General features: G+C 44.2%; 1 protein-coding gene across 1 annotated transcript; it reads left to right on the plus strand.

The window, feature by feature from the left end:
• The first annotated feature begins 261 nt into the window (after positions 1–261).
• HHIPL2 (HHIP like 2) lies at positions 262–20,426 on the plus strand. The gene is made up of 9 exons (XM_081187007.1): positions 262–727; positions 5,853–6,505; positions 8,529–8,672; positions 9,341–9,672; positions 11,128–11,254; positions 11,507–11,652; positions 11,946–12,027; positions 15,445–15,527; positions 18,287–20,426. The coding sequence occupies exons 1-9, from the start codon at positions 347–349 to the stop codon at positions 18,682–18,684; spliced, it is 2,346 nt and encodes a 781-aa protein (XP_081043133.1). The 5' UTR covers positions 262–346; the 3' UTR covers positions 18,685–20,426.
• The last annotated feature ends 1,815 nt before the right edge of the window (positions 20,427–22,241 follow it).

Raw genomic sequence — 22,241 nt, forward strand, 5'->3', positions numbered from 1 at the left:
GATTATTTTCTATAACTGTTGACCAGATAGTATAGAATGCTTGCAGCAGCTGTAATTTATGCTTTAAGTTCTCTCCCCCCCTCCTCTCTCTCTCTCTCTCTCACAGTGTATGTTACTGTGTGGCATCTGCCTCCTTCTATCAGAGGGGTCAGAGAAAATTGCAGAAAAAAAGGAAGGAGGGAAGTATTCTGCAGTGTGAGGTGTGGAATTGCCAAGAGGCGGTCTGAAGGCTTTGCTTCTTAGCACACCAATAGTAAACTTAATGGGAGACAGAGAGAGGGGTGTGTAAGCAAACTTGAGCAAACACTGAGCTCTCTGCTGGTTGGGATGCTTCAAAGCTCAGAAGATGAACAACCCTAATCTTCAAGGTGGTCACATCTTGGAGACATCTAGCAACAGGAAAACGTCTGTGAGGAAAGCTACTGTGAGCTCCTACAAGAGCAACAGAGCCGGGATTTCCTTCCATTCTTTAAATTTTCTCACCGGTGTCTTCTTTATGCTCTTGGGCCAAAGTGGGCCACTCCTGGGACACCCGCAGTGCCTCGATTATGGTCCTCCTTTCCAGCCTCCGTTCCACCTGGAGTTCTGCTCTGCCTATGAAACTTTTGGTTGTTGTGATCAGGACAAAGACAATACGATTGCAGCCAAATACTGGGAGGTGATGGATTATATCGATCCACAGGCTCACAAATTGTGTGGAGGATATATCAAAGATATTTTATGCCAGGTAAGGCAATGGGTGGGTTGTAACCTTCATTATGCATCACTGATATACACTTGTTTGCAAATTCTACTGTTGGTTTATTTATTTTTTTAAGGAGGGAAGACAGAGAACAGAAATTAAATAAAACTAAGCAGCTACGTGTGTGTGTGTGTGTGTGTGTGTAGAATATATATATGTGGCATCTTTAGCAGCTACAGGGGAATATATATAAGTGGCACCTTTCCTGCGGACAAATAGTGATGTATGTAAAAACATAATGCAATATTGTTCAGGGGGAGGATGAGGATAATATTCCATTGATTCATTCTACGTATCTGCTTAGCATACAGGTATTAAGCTGTATAATCTTAGGGTGATTTTTTCTTTTAATGTTTCAAACCAATATGACACAGTGGTGAAAATCTCACATCCTCACTCTCACCTGAAGGCTGGAGAGCAAGGAATGATTTCTCGCAAAGTTGTTGTGAGGCTCAATGCGAGCTGTGAAGCAGGTTTTTTTGTGTGCCCAAGGGGGCTACAAAACACACTTTCAAGTTAATATTCTAGATCAAATGAAGCAGCAGCGGTGCTCTCCGTTGCTGGAAAGGTGGCGAAGCTAATCATTTTGTGTCTGAGGTTCGGAACAAAAAGATAAGTGTTTCTTCCATTTGCTTTGCAAATAAATGCAGACCGAGACTGGGCAGCGCTCGGCGGCTTATGCAGGGCTGAGCAAAGTGGACCTTGGTGTTTTGATTCCCAGATGCCATGAAGCGATGTGTTTAGATTGTGCTCCTGCCTGGTGCCCTGGAAAGCTGCAGCTCTGAAAGCAGCCTCAGATCAAACAGCTGGCACCCATGCCTTTTTGGAAAGGGTTCCCTCCAGTCTCAGTTGCTCGGTTCCTGCTCCCCCTGCTTTCTAGTGAAGGCTGCCCATCTGGCTGAAGGCAGAAACCAGCCAGTGTGTGTGTGTGTGTAACTAGCAGGAGAACAATGAGCAAAGGGTGCGGCTCCCATTGGCACCCTGCCTATCCAGTGATTTATGAGCAGAAAGGGTTCCCCTTTTACAGTGAGTCATGGAGGTCAATGATTCACTCCTTGCCAGCACAAAGGAGCCAAAACACACACCAGGCAAACACTTAGCACTCTTCCATCTAAGCTTCCTCAGCGCTAAAATATTATCTGCATGTACTGAATACGCTCTCTTCAAGGGGCAACACTGCTCAGATTGTGAAGTCAAAAGGAAGCTGCTTATTTTTAAAAATAATTTCACAGCCACAGGAACCCATATTTTCCCCCAGTGTGGGATACTTTGTGTGTGTCAGGGGCAGGGATGGAATTGGTCTAAAGTAAAGCAAAGACAACCTGGATGGAAAATGAAGCCAGTGGTTCAGTTTACTTAGGACTTAAAGATTTTGCTCCTCTTCAGATGGCAATGTGTTTGTTGCCTCGCTTAATCTGAAATGTATTTCGGTCTGTCAGCAAAGGTGAGCCCTTCTGCTCCTTTTGCTGAATGGGCCCCTCAGACCTCTGCCCCCAAATCTTGCTGCGTTGGCACCACTGCTGGAAATAGTGAATAAATGTGATGGTTCCTGACACTGATTGATTAATTAATTAATGTCAGTCTTAGGGCCAAATAGGAAGGTGACCTCAAATATGTCTTTGCACCCAATATGCAGATCTTTTAAAATGCAGTGGTGCCAGAGAGGGCAGGGAATTCCTGCCTATGCAAATACTAGCTCCAGAGAAAGGATTTCCTTTCGGACTGCAGCAGGGGAGGAAAGGGTTAAACTCCCCCCCCTCTCTCTCTCCTCCTGTTAATTATCAGTTCCACCACCCAAGCTGATGCAAAAAGTTTCACTTCAAAACCCCTGCTCATTAAATGCAGAAAAACACATTTAACACACTGTGCCTTTAAAGCACATTTGAAGCACATTTTCCACACCTCAAAAAAAAAATCCTGGTGTCTCTAGTTTATCCCTCACAGTTTCGGTTCCCACCAACCCTTAACAACTGGGACAATAGTTAATTCTGCATAGCTCCACTTACTATTATGTGGAAACAACTTTTCAGACAGGGAGACAGGGAGAGGAAATCCTTATAAAACGACAGACACAGTAGTCACAGAGGGACCTAAAGACTTAATATTTCATCAGCCCCTCTGAGATAGAGGTTGGAACAATGAGCAGAACACCATTTGCAACCTCTCACATAGATGAGGAAAAAGGAACAGATGGGCCAGCCTTTTTCTGGCAAGGCGGTTTAATCCTAGCAACTGTTATGTAGACCCTTAGGAATGTCTTGACCTCAGACATTTTTAGCTGCAAATGGGGGTTGCTTGCATTCTCTGAAAGACAGCCCCTGCAGCGCCTAAGTTTGGACTTGAGACAGGGAGAGACTGTAGGATCCAAAGCAAATGGTGGGACAAAGGCTTGTCAGAGGGGACATTTTGTTGAACTGCACTTCAGTATACTATACTCAGCTCTGAAGATTTAGGCCCCATCTGCCCTTTACATTTAAAGGAGCATCACACCACTTTAAACAGTCATCATAGCATCCCTCAAAGAATTATGGGAACTGCAGTTTGTCAAGGATGCTGATACTTGTTCATACACTCTTATTCCCTTCACAAAGCTACCATTCCCAGAGTTCTCTGCAAAGAAGGATTGATTGCCAAAACACTTTGAGATACCCAGTTACAGTCATATCTTGATTGATGAACGCCACAAACTCGGAAGTGAGTGTTCCAGTTTGTGAACGTTCTTTTGGAAGCTGAACGTGTGGCAACCAATCGGAAGCTGCACCTTGGAAGTCAAACGTTTTGGAAGTCAAACGGACCTCCGGAACAGATTCCGTTTGGCTTCCAAGGTACAACTTTATAGTCAGTAGTCAAACAAGAGCTTTGGATTTAACAGGTCAGTTTTGGACTGGAATAACAAAAAGCTATGTAAGCAAGAAGAGCAAGCAAGTAGTAGTAGGTTCTCTGTGTGGAGAAGATGGAGAAATGCTATTGTGTGATGGCGAGAATGGCACACTTCTTTGGGCATAGCTATGGAGTCTGTCTCCACAAGATGTGGTTGTGGCCATCAAGTGCCATCACAACATAGATAGCTTTTAAAGGGGGGGATAAGACAACTCATGGAAGATATGGCGATCACTGGCTGCTAATAACAATGGTTATCATACCCAACTGCCCCAATAAAATGGGAACAAAATGGAAAGCATAATGCTGGTGGTCAATGTTATGTATTGAAGTTCTCACCCTGGCCACCAGGAGTATTGTGTATGTAGTTTTCACTCAGGTCCACGTCAGTTATTTTAGGCGGGAAACCCTGGGTTGTTGTTGCTACATTGTTGACAGCCGGCTGCCTATAAAAGCAGGCCGGCTGAGCTGTTTGCTGTTCAGTTCTGTCCAGCTTACAAATAAAGAGCTGCTCTGGAGAAATCGCTGTGTCATCTGCTATGTTCGCCCACAACTTAACAGTCAACAAAAGAGGTTTAAAGACTGTCTCAAGGCAAATCTAAAAAATGTAGAATAAACACTGACAACTGGGAAACACTGTCCTGCGAGCGCTCCAGTTGGAGAACAGCCTTTACCAAAGGTGTCATGGACTTTGAAGACACTCAAACTCAGAACGCAAGGGAGAAACGTGCTAAGAGGAAGGCACGCTTGGCAAATCCACACCATGATCAACTTCTGCCCAGGAACCAATGTCCCCACTGTGGAAGGACGTGTGGAACCAGAATTGGCCTCCACAGTCACTTACGGAGTGACTCATTGTTAAAACTGTGTTTATAGAAGGCAATCTTACTCGGCTATGAGTGATCGCTGAAGAAGAATGTGTGTATGTGTGTGTGTGTATCTATCATCTATCTATCATCTATCTATCTATCTATCTATCTATCTATCTATCTATCTATCTATCTAATTTTTTAATTAAATTTTCTGTTTTACAATTTAGAATACTCATTTAAACATCCTTAAATTAGCAATGACCTTCCTGCATATTTTACATAAACCATTCAGTATTCCATTATTACATCCATCAAAATTTACTTACACTGTTGAATTTATCTTTATGCTGCCAACGTTTTCAAGTGTACACAATTTCCCCCCATATATTCAGTAAACATTTTCCATGCTTCTTTAAACATATGTTATTCTTGTTCTCTTATTCTATATATTAAATCTGCAAGCTGTGCATATTCCATCAGCTTAAGTTGCCATTCTTCTTTAGTTGGGACCTCGCTTGTTTTCCATTTTGGGGCTAACAAAACACAGGCCGCAGTAGTGGCATACATAAAGAACCTTTTTTGATACCTGGGAATTTCTGTCTGAATTATCCCCAACAAAAAAGACTTTGTTTTTTTGGAAAAGCACTTTTAAACAATTCTAGCCAGTTCTAGCAATATTGCATCTTTCAGGGCCTTGCTCTCATGCGAACGAAATGACTCATGCAGGAGCACGCCCCCAAAAGCCACGCATCCCGGTTTTCCGCTGGGGCGTGTGAGAGGGTATGGGTTATATGCCACCTTCGGCATCAGAGGCACCATGCTCTGAATACTGGTTGTTGGGTAGTAACAGTGGAAAAGGCTATTTCCTCATGTCCTGCATGTGAGCTTTCCATAGGCTTCTGGACGGCTGTTGTGGGAAACAAGATGTTGGATTAGGTCTGGGATGGGGTACCTTTGGCTTTCCAGATGTTGTTGGACTATGTCTCCCATCATCTCCAACCATCGGCCTTGCTGGTTGGGGCTGATGGGAGTTGCAGTCCAACAGTATCCAGAGGTCTCCCTTCCATAGCCCTTTGGTCTGATCCAATGTAGCTGTTATGTTTCTTAAAGTCAGGGAGCATTGCACACTTAGGATTATATAATCATAAAAATGTAGAGTTGGAAGGGACCCTGAGGACCATCAAGTTGAACTCCCTGCAACGTAGGAATATGCGGTTGTCCTATGTGGGGATCGAACCTGCAACCTTGGTATTATCAGTAGCATGCTCCAACCAGCTGAGCTATTCAGGCATGCTATTTGAGGTGTCTTTGTAATACATAAATGTGCAGACTGAGGAGGTATGACTGTGCTGCAGCAGCAGCCACACAGATAGGGTCCATTGCACAGCACTTTCAGAATGCTTTTCGCCCTTTAACAGGAATGCTCACCCTACGCAGCTCATCTTTATGATGCCGAGAACCCCCAGACTCCCCTGCGGAACCTGCCTGGCCTTTGCTCGGACTACTGTTCGGAGTTCCACCTCTACTGCCGTTCTGCCATCACGTTGCTTACCGACGACAAACACATCCAGGAATGCTGCGAGAGGAACAAGACCCGCTTCTGCAACCTGCTTAACATCCAGGATGAAGACTATTGCTTCCCCGACGTGCTGAAAAACACAGACCTGAACCGTAACCTGGGCTCTGTGGTGGAGGACAAGAAAGGCTGCCTTCAGCTGTGCCTAAAAGAGGTGGCCAACGGGCTGAGGAATCCTGTGCTGATGGCGCACGCGAACGACAACACCCATCGCATGTTTGTGGCTGAACAGGTGGGCATCATCTGGGTCTTTCTTCCAGATGGAAGTCGCCTGGAAGAGCCTTTTCTGGACATTAAGAACATGGTGCTGACCACCCCCTGGTTAGGAGATGAAAGAGGTTTCCTCGGGATGGCCTTCCACCCCAAATACAAGGACAATGGGAAATTCTACATTTATTACTCCTACCAGGACAAGAAAAAGGTGGAGAAAATCAGGATCAGTGAATTAAGAGTTTCCATGTCAGATGTCAACAAGGCTGATGCAAGCACAGAAAGGTAATGTTTTTCCCAAGCTTCCTTCCTTCTTCCTTCTTCTTGGGATCTCTGCTTCCTCCCAAGGGCTTAGGGTGAAGTTGTTACCTTTAGTCCTCATATTGACCCTGTGGAATAAGTAGTAACCAAGTACACTCTGTGCTAAAGCAAATCCCAGCTGGGCTTCAAGAAACAATGAATTCTGTGATTTATTTTCCCTGGCCAAGCAAAAGGACAATTTTATAGGTATGTGGGTGGAGGTGGACTCAGGTGCTAAGCACTACTGTGCTAGCTAAGATAAAAGAATGCATTCAGATGTGTGATTTGAACCTAGGTCGCTAGTAAGGGTGGGGAACCTTTGGCTCATAGACTAATGCTGGCCAACAGAGGTTCCAGTTTGATCCATGAGGCCCAACCACGTCCTCCTGTCAATCAGCTGATGTCACTCATGATATCAACTGATGGGCGGAGTCCACATTGTTCATTGGCTGCATGGGCCTGTTCCCAGCAGGCAACAGGTGTGTGCAGGCAAAGCAAAGGTGTGTGCTTTCCTTTGTAGCCACAGGCTACAAGAGAGACTGCTCTGACTTGCAGCTGATGCTTGCAAAATGTGATAGGGAGGGGAGAAAGGAGGTTTTGCCAGCCCTACACTCGGCACTTTGGAAAGAATCTAGACAAATCTTCAACCTGGAGAGTAGTTTCAGTTTCAACCTGTAACATGGGGGTACCCGTTATTGTGCAGCCTGATCCCACTGTCTTCAATGGAGATCACTCCCAGGTTCATTGGCTCTGTTTTCCCACCTATATATGACAAACTGTGGTCTTCTAGGTGAGTGTTTTACTCCCTAACTATCTTAGACCATGGCATGGCCAGTTTTGGGTTCCTGGCCCACCAGTTGCATCAGCCAGTGCTCTGTAGCAGAGACAGAGAACAGGACCCAGATTCTGACAAGATGGATCCTGAGCTCTCTTGACATTGGAGGAAAGGGCTACCCACTTTTCAATCATAATTGAAGCCAGTGATGAAAAGGAATCCCTCCCCCCCTTTATAGGTATGACTTGATCCATGTCAACAAAGAATGCTCCTTTGTGTTGTTGGCTTGAATCGAAGGTGGTCATTCAAAGGTAGAATCGGGAACACCCTCTGCATCCAAACATTGGCTCATTTGGGAATTTGGTGACTTTTCCAGTTGCTGTGCAGGGCCTAATGTCCAGCATAGAACCCAACCCTATCATCTACCAGACCACAGTGTCTCCTAAAAAAGAAGCTTATTGAGGGTCCTAGTTTGAATATTCTTCCACCCATGTTCAATTGCTGCCTCAATATGTGCCTGGAAGCAGGATAGATGTATTGAGAAGTATATTGCCAAACAGGAATGGCTGGATGCAGAGTTAACACTCTTGCGCAGGGCTTTTTTTCCCCAGCCAGAGTTCACTGGAGCTCAGCTCCAGCAGCTCCCATGTGGGCGCCATTGCCATTCTAAGAGGACAAGGGAGAAATTCATGGTGAGCTGCGGCACCTCTCTTTCTGGAAAAATAGCACCGCTCCTGCATCCAGGAGTTGTGCTGATCTGCTGTCAGGATTTCCTGCTTTGACTACGGCTTAGACCTGCAACGTATCGTGCAGTCCACTACGGGTGATTGCCTATTGGCATAAGAGTTATCATAGATCAAAACAAAGCCATTAATTGACTTCCTTTCCATAAGCAGTGATGGATGCATGCTGATGGATGCAGCGCATTCTGACCCAGCTTCTCTCCTGGGAGGGCAAGTGGGAGTGCCAGATGTGCACTTAAGACGGCTCTATCCAGCAGACAGATTTCATCAGAAGGATAGAATTATCCCAGGAATTTTAAGGTCCTTTTTTGCTTTGTCTAGGAAAAGGGGAAGATTGAGCACTATGCAGATAAGATGTTCTGCTTAGTGACTGAATAAGTAAAATACGTCTTTGAACTTAGTAAGGCCCTGGATGTTAACCAACCTTCCTCCCTTGCTCTTTTTCCTAGTTTCTGATCTCTGTGTTTCTCTCTCCCGCCCCCCTCTTCAGGAGTCTCTTAGAAATCGAAGAACCAGCCGCAAACCATAATGGGGGACAGATCCTCTTTGGTCTGGATGGCTACATGTACCTGTTTACAGGGGATGGAGGGAAAGCCGGGGACCCTTTTGGTAAATTTGGGAATGCTCAGAACAGGTAAGGTCCATCTTCAATAAGTGCTGATTACATATGAGACGGGACGCAGGTGCCGTTGTGGGTTAAACCACAGAGCCTAGGACTTGCCAATCAGAAGGTTGGCGGTTCGAATCCCTGCGACAGGGTGAGCTCCTGTCTTTCGGTCCCTGCTCCTGCCAACCTAGCAGTTCGAAAGCACGTCAAAGTGCAAGTAGATAAATTGGTACCGCTCCGGCGGGAAGGTAAATGGCATTTCCGTGCGCTGCTCTGGTTCACCAGAAGCGGCTTAGTCATGCTGGCCACATGACCCGGAAGCTGTACGCCAGCTCCCTCGGCCAATAAAACGAGATGAGCGCCGCAACCCCAGAGTCGGCAACGACTGGACCTAATGGTCAGGGGTCCCTTTACCTTACATATGAGACAGCTTACTTTGCCTTTAAAGGCAAATTATACTTTTTAAAATAGCGCTGCTTTTCTGTTCAGGGGTGCTTTTAAAAGATTATCTTATCATTTATTGCTTTTTTCCAAATCTTTTATGTAAGTTTCCTTGCGTATCATTTGACAGAAGGTGATGATATCCCATCTAGTCAAGCAGCCAGCCAGCATATATGGAAACTGCTACAACACTCTCCCTTCTGTTTCTTTGTCACATTCGTTAATCCTTGTTTTATGCCTTGATTTCCTCTCAGGAGTAGTTTACTAGGAAAGGTTTTGCGGATTGATGTGGATGGAAGAAGCTCTGACGGGAAGCCTTACCGCATCCCCTCTGACAATCCTTTTGCCTCTGAACCTCAAGCTCTCCCAGAAGTCTATGCCTATGGGGTGAGGAACATGTGGCGTTGCTCTGTGGACAGAGGTGACCCGCTCAGTCGCAAAGGAAGGGGGAGAATTTTCTGTGGAGATGTCGGCCAGAACAAGTTTGAAGAAGTGGACATAATTGTTAAAGGCGGGAACTACGGCTGGAGAGCCAAGGAAGGCTTTGAGTGCTATGACATCAAGCTTTGTCAAAATTCCTCCTTAGGTAAAGAATATTACCTGTCATTTTTAGTGTGTTGGTGGGAAGGCCTTATCTTACCTGTATTTGGTTTAACTGTTAATTTTGCAGCTATCATTTTTGTCATTCCTTTGTGAAGGGATAGGAAGTGCAAATGCACTTCATTAAGGATAAGATCCTTGGGGGCAAAGTTACAACATTTAGAGTGCTTTAGTTTCAGGAAAAGGCAAGTACAGTCATACCTCATGTTTGCTTCAGGTTGAGCGTTTTCAGGTCACGTCCCATGGTGACCCGGAAGTACCGGAAAGGGTTACTTCTGGGTTTTGCCGCTTGCGCATGCACAGACACACAAAGTGACGTCACGTGCATGTGCAGAAGCGGCGTATCATGACCCGCGCGTGCGCAGACGCGGGTTGCGTTCTTTTCAGGTTGCGAATGGGCCTCCAGAACAGATCCTGTTCGCAACCAGAGGTACCACTGTACAAGGAGACATGATAGAGGCGTTTAAAATCACACGGGGTGGGGAAAGTGAATAGAGAAACGTTTTCTCTCTCCGTTTCTCATAGAGCCTGGGGGCATTCAGTGAAGTTGAACGGTGGAAGATTCAGGGCCGACAAAAGAAAGTACTTCACACAGTGCACATGGACTATGGAATTTGCTCCCATAGGAAATAGTTATGGCCAGCAACATGACTGGCTTTAAAAGAGGATTTGACAAATACATGGCAGAAAAGGCTATTCATGGCCACTAGTCGTGGTAGTGATGGTCTACCTCCACTGCTGGAGGTCTCTGAATATGTGTAATTTCAACACCCCTTCTCTCCATTTTTATGGTTAGTTATTTTTAAACCAGTCTTGGGCCCATCAGCCATTCAACCAGAGGATGCCTTCAAACAGAGGTCTGTCGGTTGCAAAGGTGAATGCATGGTGGTCCTAGAAACCAGTGTTTCCATATAAACCAAGATATCCCAAGGGGATCACAGTGAACAATGCCTAAATGGGGGAACCACAGCACGAGGCTAGGGGGCCACAGAGGGAAATGAGAAGTGAAGGGGGAAGTCCTGATTGGCTATCTATCTGCTTGGCCAATCACAAGCGGGAAGGGGGGCGGGCCACCAAGACCTAGTGCTCTCTCTCTCCCTTTTTTTTGCCACGGATAGGTGTAGCCAGGATTTTTGTTAGGGGGGCAGGTTTCTTTGGGGGGGCAGTGCCTCTGATTTGTATTGATTTTTACTTATTTGGGGGGCAGTTGTCTCCTGTGCCTACGCCCATGGGAGGGGCAACAGGAAGGAAACTAGGTCGGATGGGGGCCACAGTAGGAAAAAGGTTGGACAACACGGCTATAAACTACACTAATTTTACTTTAAATGCCCAATTTGTTTTAGAAAAAAATTGCTCGTGCATTGAAGAAGGATGACTATTTCCTTTTTAGATAATCAAACAGTTTTAATTGACAAAAGTGCATTTTCTCTGTTTTTAACAGATGATATACTTCCAATATTTGCCTACAGCCATTCAGTGGGAAAATCAGTCACTGGAGGTTATGTGTATAGAGGATGTGAGTCTCCAAACCTGAATGGCCTATACATTTTTGGTGATTTTATGAACGGGTAAGGAACAAACTTCTTTCCATTAACTTTTCAGTACAGTAGGTAGGTTTCCTATAGACCATCTCAGAATATTGGTTTTTGGTTCATCCCTAGTCATGGGCTCAAACAGTTCATGGCAACAGGGAGTAGCAAAAAGTATTTACGGCCCAAGAGAAAGCCTTGGATCTATTTTGGGATATACCAGAAAGAGTTTTTCTACGCTACAGTGGAACTGTGAAACCATAAAACATATGTTTTTGTTTTTTCATCCAGTCGGCTTATGGCTTTGCAAGAAGATGAGAGAGCAAATCAATGGAAGAAGCAAGACATTTGTATTGGTAACACTAAAGCCTGTGCCTTTCCAGGGATGGTCAGCTCTTACAGCAAATACATCATTTCTTTCGCTGAGGATGAAGCAGGTAATGTTGGTTGCTGTGTCTGTTTTCTTAGGAAAGCATTTTTTTGGGGAAGCCACCAACTCTGAGTTGCTCAACAACTTTTGGGGTGTACTGGTTTACCTTTTGAAATATGGCAACCCTGGAATAGTCAGGAACCTGGAAGGCCACATGGTTGCTTTAGGCTGGTGGTAGGTTACAACTTGCGCAGGCCTGGCTTACGTAGAGAGGAAAAATTGCACTATTATCAACCTGTTGCAATTTTGTCTGACGAATTTCACATTCCTGGCTTTCTCCTCTCTTCCTGTTATCTCCAGCTGAGCTCTATTTTATGGCTACGTCCTACCCCAGTGCCTTTGCGCCACATGGATCGATATACAAAGTTGTGGATCCTGCAAGGTGCGTACTTTTTCAAGTCCTTGAATGTCCCTGTGTCCTGCTGATTTTCTGAACAGCATCGGCACCACACACAAACATTTGTCAGTTTTCCAGGGCGATAGATACTGTTATGTACTGAAGTTCTCACCCTGGGCCAGCAGGGGATTCTGTAGATAGTTTTCATTCAGGTCCACATATGCAAATAAGGGTTCGAAAGTGACGTTCAGTGATTGGATAGTTACAGAAAATGGTTACTGCTGGGTTCTAGTGGAGCTCTATATAAGCAGGCTGGCTGAACCCTTCAGCTCAGTTCTGTTCTGGCCTGTGAATAAACAAGAGCTGTTTGAAGAATCGCTGTGTCGTCTGATATGTTCACCCACAACTTAACAGATACAACAGAAACACTCCATTCACATGACTGGATTTCAGTTTCATGCATTAAACCTGCAGAACAACTATGTTCCTGGGAAGCCACAGTTTCTTGCTCTGGCACTTGCAGGCCAATCGACTAATTTAATTAAAACGAAGTACATTGATTTAAAGCAATTGGGCTCCAGTTAAATCAGTGGGAGCCCACAGGCTTAAAACCCTTTTAAGGGATTTGAGGATTAGGAAACCAAGAGCCCTGAAAGCCCCACAATTGTTTTCCCAGACCCTCTTTCCTTCAGAGAATTCTGGGCACTGTAGTTTGTTAAAAGTTGCTGGAAGTGGTAACTCTGTAAGGGTCCCCAGGGTTCTTTGAGGGAAGAATGTCTCATGAAGGTATTTCGTGTGTGTGTGTGTGTGTGCAGTCCACAGAATAACAAAATACTGTGAAGCATGGGAGCATGTTCCATCAGTAACAGGAATTAAATATCGCATAAGCTACTACACTTGATATCAAGAAACCTGACCCAAACCCCTAGGTCATTCTTCCCCTGCTGGTTCAGATGGTGCCAACTCTCAAGGAGTAAAAAACCATGTTAGGTAGAGGAGCTACCACCACTTCTGCTTTGTTCACTTAACTTGTGCAGGAGATCTCAGGCTGTACTCTAGGGACTCAGCTACAGTAGTAAAAAACCCCAGTGATTTGAATGTTATAAACGTGCAACACCAGGTGGCGCAAGAGAGCACAAAACTTTTCTCTAGCGTTTTTACATAGGGGTTCCCCCCTTGGTTATAATGATTTAATTTCTGACTTATTTATAGTATTTTTTTCCTGTGTGTAAATCCACACTAGCTGTCCCTAAGACCCCAAGGAGCAAGAGCTAAAGTACTGCTCTCTGCTTCTGAGGCCTCAGGCAAAAGAAGCCAAATTACAGCAGCTGTAACTCGAGAGGTCCAAGGAATTGGTTTAGAACCAAGGCTTAACTAAAATAAGTACACCCAAAATGAAGTGGTGGATGTTTTATTAGTACGGTGGTACCTCGGGTTACATACGCTTCAGGTTACAGACTCCACTAACCCAGAAATAGTGCTTCAGGTTAAGAACTTTGCTTCAGGATGAGAACAGAAATTGTACTCTGGTGGCATGGCAGCAGCAGGAGGCCCCATTAGCTAAAGTGGTGCTTCAGGTTAAGAACAGTTTCAGGTTAAGAACGGACCTCCGGAACAAATTAAGTACTTAACCCGAGGTACCACTGTAATAATTGAAACAGCAGCATAGCATGAGACCTGTTTACCAAATAGGAGAAATTGGAAAGAAATCTGGAGCTAGGCCTGGCCAGTGTTCAGTCTGCTGCTGCTCACATCTCAGTTCAGTTACTCGTTTTATATTGTGTCTGTTTTCACCCCTACTGTAGGGAACTCTGTCCCCATTTGTGCTCAAGGAGAGCTGGCTCGCAGGCAACCCACAGCATAGAAAGCAGACAAAAATACATCTCTTTGTAGTTTGTATTTATTTTGAAGTTGAGACCAACCATAGAATTCGTCTGAGACTCAGGAACTAGTCTAGAAAAACATGAGAGTTGTTGACAGAACTTCCGTCCAAGTAATGGCAAGGCACATCAACGACAGTAATAAATATTCACTGTTTGTCTATCTCCTTTTATCCAAAGGATATCCAAAAGATTAATGTACCAAGAAAGCATCGCTTTTGCTCCCAAGTAGGGAAGACTTCCAGGCCTACCAACATTTGGGATGCTTTTCTGGGCAGATAGTAATTTTCATGTTCTTTTCGCCTTGTTATGAAGATGTCAAGCTGTTCTGGGAAGCTTTAATCTCTTTGATACACACTTTCCAGATTTTATTTTTAGTTTTCTGAGCCTATGGATGCTTTCAGGTGTGCGTTTATTGTGGGATGGGTGCTTCTTATTCATGCAGGTATTGTTTTGTTTTTTGGGTTTTTTGCAGCAGCCACATGATGGCATTGGCATCGAACCACCAGCCTCTATTTCCCCTCCCATTTAATCTCTTTTTTTGTGTGTGGGGAGGAGAAGAATGTAGGGCTTTAAAAACACGCACACACAACAAAAACACACCAAAACTTACCAACCTGTTGTTCATGCTATCTGAGAATGGGTAAAAGTGTCCAACAAGAACTTCCAGGAAGATCCATGGACCTTTCTGCAGGTTTTTAGAAGTCTATATTTCCCATTCATTTCTTTAGCATGTTTGTGAATTACACTCAAGAGAGAAAGTGAGAACTGTCTCAACTTCTGTAGCATAAAAAGGCCATGGAGTTTTCAAGGCAGAAATGCGAGAACTCAAGCTCACCAAAGCCAAACGACATGTTACATTATTTAACATTTTTTAAAAAGTTTGGTTAAACAGGCCTGTTTTGTAAAAAAAAATGTAGCTATAGGGTCCAATCTGGATTGGGGCACCATGTGAGTTTCCTGCTGAAATTCACTCACTTGCTCATATTTACCCTTTAAGTTGTTTCTTTTACTACAAATGAATTGCTCCCACTAAATACTGAGATTCCAGGGAACTTGCTTCTTCCAAAGAATCCTGGGAAATGTAGTTTGTTTAAGAGTGCTACAAACTGTAGGAGGGGCAAACTACAGTTCCCAGAATTCTTTGGGAGGGCATGTATTTTAAAAGTATGGAGCGCATGTGACCCGTTGGGAATGATAACTGTATCACAGTTCCAATTAATTTAGCAGAGCAGTGGAAAGACTTAAAACCAAAGATATAGTAGGCAAATATCATCCACAGGAAACCTAAACCAGGAAGAGTGTTCTTTTCAAGTACAAAATGCTTGACATTTTCCTTAACTGAAAATCCACTTCTTCACAAGGAGAGAAACTAATGGAAGGATTCGGGCAGGATATACCGGTAGCTTTTGTTCTGTTCGCATGAAAGTGCTTTCAATGTCTTTTGCTGGCAAGCTCATGATTTAACAGAAAGACTGAAGTTGGCCATCTGCCTCTAGAAAACCACCACAAACACAGGCTCCTTATCCATTCTCAAGATGTCCACACATAATTTTTGTGACCGAATCTATTTGCTTTTTAGGAGAGCTCCACCAGGGAAATGTAAACAGAAGCCTATTCCAGTGAAAACAAAGAGTAAGCGAATCCCATTCATTCCCCGTGCAAGTAAGTCAACAAGGATATGTGGTGTTTTTCTGTTTTGTTTGCTATGTAGCATACGTAGCACAAATGCTAAGACACATTGAAAGGAACTTTCGATGTGTGTGCCAACCATTAAAGGCTTCCAACTAAGTAAATACTACAATCAATCAATAATAAACAATTTAGTTACCCCCCCTCTTTATTCTACACTTGTGATTATTTTGCTCATGATGGTATTGGGGTGGTTATACACAATCACGTTTTGATACTGTTTGCACCTGCAATCGCTTTTGCAATGGGCATACTGCCAGGTTTCCAATTGGCACAACAAATGTTTTGGATTTGTGGGTTTTTTTGGGGTGGGGGGTGGGGAGGCAGGAATTGGCTTGCTTTTGTTGTGCTGTAGTCCAGCAGTGCCCTTCTAGGTGGCACTAATACTGTATCACTGGGGAAGCATTGCAGAACAACAAATAAAGTAATGTGGTGTGTGGACACTCCAGTGTAAATCCACCATCACTAATGCAATAGTACTGTATCAGTGACATGTTGCAGAATACTAAAAACAACAAAACCCTCCAGTCTGAATGTATATATTCTGATCTAAGTATATCTGAATCAGGGGTGAACTTTTCAGCCTGGAGGACCAGACCTTTATCTGTTCCCACCCCCATCAAAAGGTGGATTGGACACCAGTCCAAGTTGTCACTGAAACCGCCCACACCCTCCCACATTTCTCCGATGAAAATAGGGACGTCCCATTCCATAATGATAATTTTACTATTTACCGGTATACCCCACACATCTTACTGGGTTGCCCCAGCCACTCTGGGCAGCTTCCAACATATACAGTGGTACCTCGGGTTACATACGCTTCAGGTTACATACGCTTTAGGTTACAGACTCCACTAACCCAGAAATAGTACCTTGGGTCAAGAACTTTGCTTCAGGATGAGAACAGAAATCGTGCTCCGGTGGCACGGCGGCAGCAGGAGGCCCCATTAGCTAAAGTGGTGCTTCAGGTTAAGAACAGTTTCAGGTTAAGAACGGACCTCCGGAACGAATTAAGTACTTAACCCGAGGTACCACTGTATAAGAACAAAATAAAACATTAAACATTAAAAAAACCTGCCCTATACAGGATTGCCTTCATATGGCTCGGGGGTCGGGATAATGCCATACGCTCCAACATTTCTCTAAGGAAAATAGGGACACCCTAAGGAAAAGCAGGACATTCCAGGATCAAATTAGAAACCAGGACGGCTTCTCTAAATCAGGGATGTCCCTGGAAAATAGGGACACTTGGAGGGTCTGTGCCGGCTAAAATGGACGTTTTCTCTTCCCATTTTCAAAGCGGCTTGAGTGCAAACCACTTAGTGTTTGGCATGTTCCTGCTCTCCGTCAGCTGATGAGCAGGGGGAACAGGTCTTGCTCCTGCAGAAGAGCAATTCAGAGCTCACTTTAAGCTCTCGATCATTCCTTATGATGGGAGTTGTAGTCCCGTGTGGTTACATGGGTACCTGCTCCACACTTGATGACATCCGGGGGGGGGGGCAGGTGGGTGTGGTTTTCAAGGGTTGGCTCTGTGGGCCTAATCGAAATCCCAACTTGGCTCACTGGTCCAAGGCTTCCAAACTTGGGTCTCTAGCTGTTTTTTGTACTACAACTCCCATCATCCCTAGCTAGCAGGACCAGTGGTCAAGGATGATGGAAACTGTAGTCCAAAAGCAGCTGGAGACCCAAGTTTGGGAAACCCTGCACTGGTCAATGGCTTCTCACCCCAAATCTAAATGTTTGAGGCTTAGGGTGGATTACACAAGCCAGCAAACCTCTTCCTAACAGCTCATAATATTTCCCATGTTCCCCTCCTTTCCATTTTATCCTCACCACAAACCTGTGAGGCTGAGGGATAGACTGATTCAAGGCAGGGGTGCTGTTGTTCAGGGTGGCTTAGGGGTTCAGGCAATGCTGCAAAGCACTGTGATAATTGTTATGTATTGAAGTTCTCACCCCGGCCACCAGGGGTATTGTGTATATAGTTTTCACTCAGGTCCACGTCAGTTAATTTATGTAGGAAACCCTGGGCTATTGTTGTTACAATGTTGACAGCCAGCTGCCTATAAAAGCAGGCCGGCTGAGCAGTTCAGTTCAGTTCCAGCTTACTTATAAAGAACTACTTGGAGAAATCTCTGTCGTCTGCTTTGTCAACCCACTACTTAATAATGACACCTCACCCACCATTTTTAAAAAATTGTTTTTGATATTACAAATATAGATTTACAATACCAAATACATATCCATATAAAGAGATCTCTCTGAATCTCAAGACTTCCCCACCATCTCCTCCATGGGTCCTATTGTCAACCTTCTCAATTGCATATTATTTCATAATCTATATTTTATATCTATCCATATTGTCCATAGTATTTGTTACATTACAAGTGAGATTAAAATCCTGCTAATGTTTTCATCTGCTTACAGCGGTCTCCTCAATAAATTATAATTTCCCCCCATTCTTTCTTGAAGTTTTTGTCTTTTTGGTCCCTGAGCTTTCCGGTCAGTTTTGCCATTTTGGCGTAGTCTAACAGCTTGGTTTGCCATTCCTCTCTGGTAGGGACTCTTTCTTCTTTCCATCTCTGGACTAGTAGCATCCACGGTGCTGTTGTCGCATACATAAATAATCTTTTCTGTTCCTTTCCCACCCACCATCTTAAATTGCTCTGTATCGCTGCTAAATTCAACCTGTTGAAACAAGGATGGTAACCTCCTAAAATGTCTTTTCACAGAAACCGTCCTTGAACTGCTTAAAGAGCGTCTTACAACCCGTCCCCCCAAAACAGCCTTCAATGCTACCGAACCGCCCCCAAATTCTTCCACTCCAAGATCCAAGAAGCCTGCCTCCCACAAAGACCCCACTAAACGTAAGGCAGCGAAGGCTCCCAGGTCTGGCAGAAAGCAGCAAATGACCCAAACCCCTAAGGCCCGGGGATCCAAGACGAAGTCGGACAGAATGGCGCAAAAGGCTCCACGGGTCTCGAAAGCGACGGTGACGACCTCCCCGCCAAAGAAAAAAGGCTCCCGGTTAACCAGAGCCCAAAAGAAACAGGTTCCAAAGCTGAAGTCAGCGGCTAAGGAGAAAATGCAGAAGAAGAGAAAGAGTTCCGGCTTAAGAAGTGCTGCTTGAACTTGGACCAGTTATGTGAATGTAGATGGAGTTGCGGGGCAACTTGCTTCCCTTCCGCTCTTAGTAAGAGAGCGAGATCAGTGTGTAGTTTACACGCCAAATAAATAAATATATATGTATATGAATGAAAGCATTCCGCTCCAGGAAAAGCAAGCAGCTGCTAGGCCACTGTGACAGATGCAGCACATTTGCTTAATGAGGAGTTTAAATACCCCAGATGGATTCCAGGTTGTTGCTTTGCAGAAATCTTACTCCGATGACCGGTTTAAGGAGGCGACGCAGTGGCCATTTACAGCAGTATAGTTCTACAGGAATGTCAGTGGGATTGCTTTGGCTGTGTGAAGCAGCAACTGATTTGCACCCTCTTTGGGAAATTCAGTTCCCCCATCGACTTGCATGGCAAAGAGCACCACTGAAAAGATGGCGAGGTTAATAAGTCTGTGGTACTTTTGTCTCGGGGAGAGTAAGGCTGTATATCAAAAGGTTAGTAAGCAAGGAACATTGGCTGCATTTCAATGGCTGAACAGTCTAATAAAATGCAAACCTTCTAAGGAACTAACTACAGGGAGCAGAATTAACTAAATTGCCCAGTCTGATATTTTGATGATACTGGGCGGTTGATTTTCTTTTATCAGTTGCAACATACATTCTAAAGCACACGTATTTTCTCTCTCCCTACAATAAAATACTGGATGAGAACAAATAAATCAAAGTGCCTCTATTTGTGTGGTTCTCTTGCAAGGCAAAAAATGTTTCAACAAAAGCACTTAAATGCTGCGACCTTTTGTTGTAGGTCTCACCTGGTCACTTTATTAGACAACATCCTATCAACACCCAGCGCAGGTGTACAATATTCCTGGACATCTGGGATTCAGATCATACTATCACAGATACAAATTCCAAATGCACCAGTATTGGGGGTGGGGGTGGGAATTCACCTGTGTTTGGATATGGGTAGGATAGGAACAATTAGGATAATAAGCTATGCTTTGCAGTAAACCTTATGTCTAGTAGTGGGCAAGGACTTAAGAATGACTTTGCAGGGCCAGACTAAGGCCATCCCTAAATCAAGGCAAGGAAGGCATCTTTGCTGCCTCCTTTATTTTTTCACGTTATGACTGCCATATTTCCAATGCATTTACAGCCTGTTCCACCACACTAATGTATGACTTGCAGGAACGGATGCATCCCTCATTCAGCACTATACAACTAGATAATGTATCCTTATTTAGAAAAAAAAATACAAATCACTTCATAAATAATACCTAAGCAGGTTACATAACTAGCCATGAAACACAGATAAAACCTACAAATGTTAAAAACCATTATACATATCTAAACAATGTCTGGAAGAGACATGCTGCTATAAAAAAAGCTTTTAGCTGCCATCTAACACAGAAAAAATGTCAAAACAAATTCAATATCTTTACTATTGATAATCATTCACATATAATTATGTACCTGTTACACACACTGACGATTTACTATCAGCTGAGGAAGGGAGCTATTTGGAAACCTTGTTAAGTTAGCAGTTTGCACCTTGTTTGCTTGTGCCAGCAGTCTACATTAGCTGTGTTGTTTTCGTTACCTTGAGGACTTTTCTGTTTTTACCTAAGGATTGCGTTATACAGGAACGTACAAGAAGAAACAGTAAGAAAAGAAGAAATGTATTAATAATGGAATTAGTCTCATAGGTAATATACCGTACATATGAACTGTATATGTTGCACATACTGGGCTAAACCTTTACGTTAGGAAATAACCAATAAAATGTTTAGTGTTATTATTCAGCCTGTTGCGCTTTGTGTATCTAACACAGAAAAGCAAAGTGCCTGTGCAATATTACTAAATTAAGAAAATATTAATTCCCTCCCCGCCCCCCAGTTAAACTTGTCCCAGGTGTTCCAGCCTGCCTGGAGCCCCGATCACCATTCTGAATGCGCGGGGATATACAATACTTCTTCGTGAGTTTATTACATAATAAAGACTACAGTAACAGTAGAACACATTTTTTCTCTTTGGGTCTCAGATTCACTCAGATTGTGCCACGTGATTGAAGTACCACTTCGGGGAGACCTCAAATGCTCCCAATAAGGCTGCGTACACAACCATCCATTGGAAGCACATGGCTTGCCCCCCAGCGCAACGCCCCCCGCCCAGGATAAATCCGACCCTTTTTCCAGGGAACTTTTCTCACTTCGGAGACCCGCGCAGATTCCTTGTCCTTTAGCGCCACCTGCTGGCTTCAGCCTGGAAAGACACCTGAAACTGCAGCCTTTGCAACCAGCGACGCCTCCCCGCTGTCCTTTCGAACCTTCAAATCTCTTAAGAGTAATTTTCACTTTTGAAGCAGGCGTACGTAAATACGATTTATGTTTTCTTTTTTTAAAAAAATAATATTAAATTATTTTTTCCTGCTGTAGAGAAAAAAAAATGCCATAATGGTCCCTTCCCACTTTTTCTTCTACATTGATCGAAGGGCAGCAGTCTTGATTTCCACAGAGCTCTATCAACGAGCTTCAAATCTTGCACGAAACGTTTTGCATTAAATTCTAAGTTATTCAAGGAAAAAAAGAGGAAAAAAGAGAAAAAAACCGCCCAGGCCCCAGCGAGGATCGAACTCGCGACCCCTGGTTTACAAGACCAGTGCTCTAACCACTGAGCTATGGAGCCACCTATCAGTTCTGCTGATACAAATGAATGGTACTGTTCTATGCTACCCGGATGCTTCTACCATTTTATCGACTTCTTAGATCGATGTTGTCGCGAAGACCCCCAAAGCAAGCTTTTAATTAAAAAATCCCCCCAAGCGCTGTGTGCATAACGCCGGGGAAAAAGAAAGAAACCTTACAGCCCCGAAGCAGAGATACAACCGGATCGTGCGTCCCCGGGGAAGTTTTCCAAAGCAATTCTCCTCCTCCTGGACCTGAAGAGAGAGATTCCCCCCCCCAAACATGATTGTATGATGTCCAGCTAAAACAGCAAATCCAAGGACGGCTTCTTGTTGCAATGCATTCGCCCCCACCCGGCCGTCTCTAAAAAGGGTTTTTAAAATCACATAATCCATCTCAGATTCACGCTTTTCAAGGTTTGGGTTTGTGCAGATGTCTACTTCGCTTCTCACTGCAAAAGAGCGATTTCTACCAGATAGTATGAAAACCACCATAACATACAAATAAATTCATTTTATTCCAAGCAGCGTCGCTGCAAGTTCCCCGTTCCCAGTTTGGCAGAAAGAGCTCCTTATTCGGTCTCACGCTGGAATTCCTATTCACAACAATTAAGGTAAGACCCGATCGACTTACACGAGGACTTACTTCTGCGTAGACATGATGGATCGGACTGCAAAAAAACCATGCAGGCCCTATAGGAGGTGGGGAGGTGGGTGGGTCAGGGTATAAGAATGAAAATCACAGCCTGGTCTAAATTTATTTTCCCCTGGAAATTTGGAAGCTGCAAGGAAGCTGGCAGACACCCCATTAGAAAACAATGGGAGAAGCCCAGGATTTAGGCACAGCTGCCATTGGGAAGCAGTAAATTCTCTCTCTCCAGCCTCC

Source organism: Podarcis bocagei, assembly GCF_964188305.1.
Source record: "Podarcis bocagei genome assembly, chromosome: 3".
NCBI classification, from domain to species: domain Eukaryota; kingdom Metazoa; phylum Chordata; class Lepidosauria; order Squamata; family Lacertidae; genus Podarcis; species Podarcis bocagei.

Excerpts from the sequence above, each read along its gene's own strand:
- HHIPL2 (XM_081187007.1), top strand. The coding sequence starts at position 347 with ATGAACAACCCTAATCTTCAAGGTGGTCACATCTTGGAGACATCTAGC. Across the intron at positions 9,673-11,127 it reads TTGTCAAAATTCCTCCTTAG|ATGATATACTTCCAATATTT; the intron begins GTAAAGAATATT and ends TGTTTTTAACAG. Across the intron at positions 15,528-18,286 it reads CCCATTCATTCCCCGTGCAA|AAACCGTCCTTGAACTGCTT; the intron begins GTAAGTCAACAA and ends GTCTTTTCACAG.